At 48.7% G+C, this 4,851-nt stretch overlaps 1 protein-coding gene across 2 annotated transcripts; it reads right to left on the bottom strand.

Moving 5' to 3' along the window:
• Nucleotides 1-551: 551 nt before the first annotated feature.
• LOC6526107 (segmentation protein Runt) lies at nt 552-3,222 on the bottom strand. Of its 2 annotated transcripts, none has more exons than XM_002101888.3 (2): nt 2,195-3,222; nt 552-1,813 (listed from the first exon to the last, which is right to left on the bottom strand). In XM_002101888.3, exons 1-2 carry the CDS (start codon nt 2,922-2,924, stop codon nt 981-983), a joined length of 1,563 nt encoding a protein of 520 aa, XP_002101924.1. In that variant the 5' UTR covers nt 2,925-3,222; the 3' UTR covers nt 552-980. The 2 variants fall into 2 exon arrangements, with proteins under 2 accessions (XP_002101924.1, XP_039231653.1); XM_039375719.2 differs by having other exon boundaries at nt 2,204-3,145.
• Between the last annotated feature and the right edge of the window lie 1,629 nt (nt 3,223-4,851).

Here is a 4,851-nt window from a genome sequence, read left to right as displayed (position 1 = left end):
GAGTTCATTTTTTGAAAGGGAAAATCCAATTTTAAATAAGCGTTAGTGGTTCATTAAGTGGAATTCCCCAAACAGGCGAAGACTGTTGGACAAAATTTTGGATTAGAAGGCTAAAAAATAAAATCCAAAGAAAAAGTCTATACATTTCAATATAGGAATTGGAAAACTCTTAAATGTTGTTTGGAACCTCAATAGTTGAGAATGTGTTTGACTTTTAGCTGAAAGAGAATTCCTAAAAGTATTGGGAAAACCTTTTAAGAAATGAAAACAAATACGTCATATTTTGTAAATACTTTTTGTGTGTGATTTTTGTTTTTTATTTGGTTTTGTTTCAAATTCGATTTTTGTGTTAGATCTCTTTTCGCGCTAAAACTTATGGCTAGACAAAAAAATTGATTTCTCGCTTAGACGACTAGTTAAACATAATGATTAAAAATAGCTAAATTCGCATATTATCCATCGAAAAAAATAGGTTCTCAAAAAAAAAAAGTTGGGTGTGTTACAACTAGTTAGCTATGTACAAATTGTTTGTTTTGTTTTTTTTTTTGTTGTTGTTGTTTGTGTTGAAATGAAATTGAACTAAAGTTGGCTTTCTTGGTATTTTCTTTTTGGGTTGAGTTTTCGTGTTTTCTGCTGGGATTTGTAAAAAATCCTGGTGAAAATCGAGGGCCTGTGATTCAGACTCGTCGCACGATTTTATGAGTCCGAGCATAAAACTTCGCCGGAGTCTGATGTCCAGGATGGGGGTTCTTTGTCCTTGATCCTTTATCCTGCTGCTGCTTCTGCTGCTTCTGCTGCCACTGTTTATCCTTCTTTTCCGCTGATGAGGCTGCTCCGTTTGCCGGCCGGAGGCGTCGTAACTTATAACACTATATCACAATTATAATTTTTGCCCGCTTGCCGCTCTGCGCCGCCGCTGTTTTATCACTTTGTTTTCTTCACTCCTCCAGATTCTTGGGGATCAGGATCAGGATCAGGACCTAATAGGGCCGCCACACGGTCTTCTGCTGGACGGCGGCGCTCTTGATCTTGGTGGTCGTTTCCGGCGACGGCTGGCGGCTACTGGCGACCGCTCCAGGACCGCTCTCGTGGTAGAGGGGCTTCATGGCCGAGGGCGCCTTGAGGTCGCAGCGCATGCGAAGGGGCGCCACATCCAGGCTCTTGTCCAGGTCGAACTCCGACTTGACCACGTCGATCTGCTCGTCATCGGAGTCGCCGTCGCTGGCGGACTGCTCGTGGATGGAGCTCGTCTCGATGGAGGTGTTCAGCTTCAGCAGGACGTGCTGCTGGGTGGGCGAGGAGCTGGAGGGCCTGGAGGAGGCGGGGCTGACGTGTACCGGCTCGCTCTGGTGGTGCAGTGCAGCATTGCGAGCCCGCAGGCCCGCTGCCGCGGCAAAGTTATACGGATGGAAGGCGTGTGGCGTGGCTGCCTTGGCGGCGGCTGCGGCGGCAACATGGTTGAATGGGAACTGGGGCATGGCATAGGGTGTGGCAGGCGCCGCACCTGGTGGCGATGGCATCATGGCCGCCGGTTGTCCCGCCGCCGCCGCCGCTGCCGCTACTGCTGCCGCCGGATGTGGATACTCGGCTGGCTGGACCGCCGACGAGGAGCTGGTGGCCACCGATGGATTGGGATTTGGCGACACCGAGGAGGCGGAGGACTTGGCCAGCGCCGGATGATGCACCTGGGCTGCCTGGGCGGCTGCCTGGTGGCGGAAGTAGTCCGCATAGCCGTAGGTCATGTACGCCGCATCCAGCCAAGCGGGATTTAGCATGAACGGGTTAAACGCGCCGGGATGGGGATAGCCATAGCCTGGAAGGATAAAGAAAAAAGAGCGGAAAGTCAGTAAAGCACAACTCGGGTTTCATCGGGATGCGTTTTAAAAAGGGTTTTGGGTGGGGGATTTGGTTGGCGGTAGAAGATTGCAATGGATATTCAAGTGCTAATATCTTCAAGTTGTTTCAAAAGTGACTGATCATTTAAAGTTGGTTTAAAAAGATTGAAGATCATAAGTAGTTCAAAGAACTCTTGGCAAATATTTTTAAAGTTTTTAAGTTTATAATGAAATGAAAGAAATGCAACTAAGTTGCTCTCGAGATATGCAAACGATTTTTGAATTGGTTTTTGGGAAGGTTTTTGGGGATCTTTGGGAGTGGATCAAACTGAAAACATAACGGAAACTAAAAAACTCACTTTGCTTACTTCTTGGCTCCCGTGGCCCGTCGACGGTCACCTTGATGGCTTTGCTGTAGCTGGCGATCTGCACCGGATAGGTGGCAATGGTGATGGTCAGCGTGAAGGACTTGCCGCGTCCCGATCGGCCCACAAAGCGCAGATCGTTGAACTTGGCCACCTGGTTCTTCATGGTCGTGGTGCAGTTCCTCAGCTCGCCGCAGTAGTTCTCATCGTTGCCGCACTTGATGGACACCAATGTGCCATCGGGCACATCGTCCAGGGCGATCACCTTGAAGGCACCGGGCAGCGACTTGTTCGACCGCCAGTGATTGGGCAGGGCGCTGCAGAGGATCGATGGCGATCCGGTCTGGGCCAGTTCGCCGTGGTACTCCTGCAGCATCTCGTGCAGGCTGGCGAACATGTCGGTCATCGAGCTGGGCATCTTGGCGGAGTTCTGCGGACTGGTGGTGGCGTTGCTGCTCGAGCTGGTGTTGTTCGTGCTGAGATCCGGGGTGGAGCTGCCGGTGCTGCTGGCCGAGTGGGTGCTCGTGTTGGCCAGACTCTGGGCGGGATTGATGGCGATTGCGGAGGCGGTGGCGGTGGCGGTGGCGGTGGCGGCATTGCTACTCTGCTGCTGCGGCCCAGGACCCTGAGCAACTGCGGCCGCAGCGGCGGCTGCTGCGGCGGCGGCAGCGGCCAGGACCTGTGTGTTGTTGGCCACCATGGTTGGACCCGCTGGCAGATGCATCTCGTATCCGAATGTGGAAATCGTAGCCGTAATCCTGGGGCTGTCGTCGATTGCCGGTATTCAATTCTATTGCGGATTCTCGGTATGCACTTCACTTTATCGGGGGTCACTTGGAAAAAATTCGTTTGGTCGTGTTTGGTTTGGGATTGGTATTGTTTCGCGATTTCGAACTCTGCTTCTTTCGAGCCTGTTTCTGTATTTCGGTTTGTGTGTTTTCCAAAGTCGAAATCGAAATCGATATTATTTCTCTGTGCGTTCTCGACACGCTAAAGTCGCTGAGTGAACTGATTCTCTGCTGCGATCGTTGGCAGTATTTAAAGTGGAATGCGCTGCTCGCCGCCTCTGCCGACGGCTCTGTCGGCGTTTGTGCCCCGTCCCACTTGCACGGCGGTAGCGCCGTCTCGTTCCCGCCCATTATCCTGGGCGGTATGGTGGTGTGGTTGGCTACCTACGCACACAGGCGCGCCTTTAAGGGTGCCGGGGCAGGTATATATCGGTATATCGAGCAACCACCATTGCCGCCGCAACAACAACCACAGCAAAAAATTTCCCATTTTTCCATTGCGGTCTCTCTGTGTGTATGGCTGTGTGTGTGTGTGTGTTTGTGTGAGTGTGTGTCTGTGTCTGTGTTCGTGAGAGAGAAGTCGCTTGTTACTTGTGGCCAAAAAGGAAAAAATAACAGCGGAAAAAGGAAAATCGCACGGGCGAGAGCGAGAGAGAGAGAGAGTGATGGCCTGGAAATTGCACCAAAGAAAAACTCAAAAAAGAAATACACCGAGACTTTTCCACTCTCTCGCTCTGGCTCTCGCTCCCTCTCTCGCTTTTCCCCACAGGCGGTCTGGAAATTGTGTGCGTTTTCCTTTTCTTCGCTTTGAATAATTTTTTGTTTTTTTTTTTTCGCCACGCACGCCAAAAGAAAACGGCCATGCAACAGTTTCCCATTTTCCACTTCCAGCGGCGCGCGTGTTTTGGCAGCCCTCCTGCGGATGGGGTCGCCGAGGGGGGCGGGGGCGGGCGGTACAGGTAGGCACCCATGTCCACACGGGGAGTTCCCTTCACCATCACCATCACCTTCTCGTTCACTTCCCCTTCCCGAGCTACTAGGATGCCAGGGGCGTCCTGCGGACAGGACATGAGGACTTAATTAGTCAGTGCGAGAAGGGATCAGGTTGCGAAATTATCATAAATATTATCACAAGCATCGGGAGAGCTATGATTACCCCCAATCCCAATCCTTGGGATCAAAGGATTGGTTGATAATACTATAATCAATTGATACGAAAGTGGATTTAGGAAAATAAACCATATGATATTGAGCTCCAAAAAGAACATAGGACTTCAAATATATGACAGTATATTTATATATATTTATGTAGTTATGTTACACAATTCCCCAGCTGATGAGGATGGTATGCACTATGGTATACCATCACAAAATTATTTCAATTTTTCTTTATATTTGTATTTAGTATTATATGTTTTACTTATTCATTTATTTAAGGTATTTCAGCACCATATACCATTTTTATTGCGGTCTTTCAGACTCAATCGTTTGAATATTCTGTTCAGAAAACTATTAATAATCGTATTCAACGATTTTAAATTTTCATTATAATTAAGTTAAGTTAAGTAATTTAAGATTAGATCTAATTATTAAACATATACACGTGTGTAACCATACGTTCCATTGTTGGTGAATGTCCCAAAAATTAGTGCTTCATTCAAAATAATCAGAAATCCCCGGCTGATCATATTACGCCACACTGATCCCTCACTGTTGCTCAATGTTTTTCCCGATTCCGCCCAAATTTACTTCATCGCCAATCGCCAATCGCCGATCTCCAATCTCGGAACTCGGAACTCGATCAACTGATCTGCAATCTCCGATCTGGATCTGTCCAACTAACACCCATTGTCAGGTCCGGTC

Source organism: Drosophila yakuba, chromosome X, assembly GCF_016746365.2.
Source record: "Drosophila yakuba strain Tai18E2 chromosome X, Prin_Dyak_Tai18E2_2.1, whole genome shotgun sequence".
Classification (NCBI taxonomy): domain Eukaryota; kingdom Metazoa; phylum Arthropoda; class Insecta; order Diptera; family Drosophilidae; genus Drosophila; species Drosophila yakuba.
Note: the sequence above shows the minus strand (reverse complement) of the source record. Positions and strands in the feature narration are given on the sequence as shown.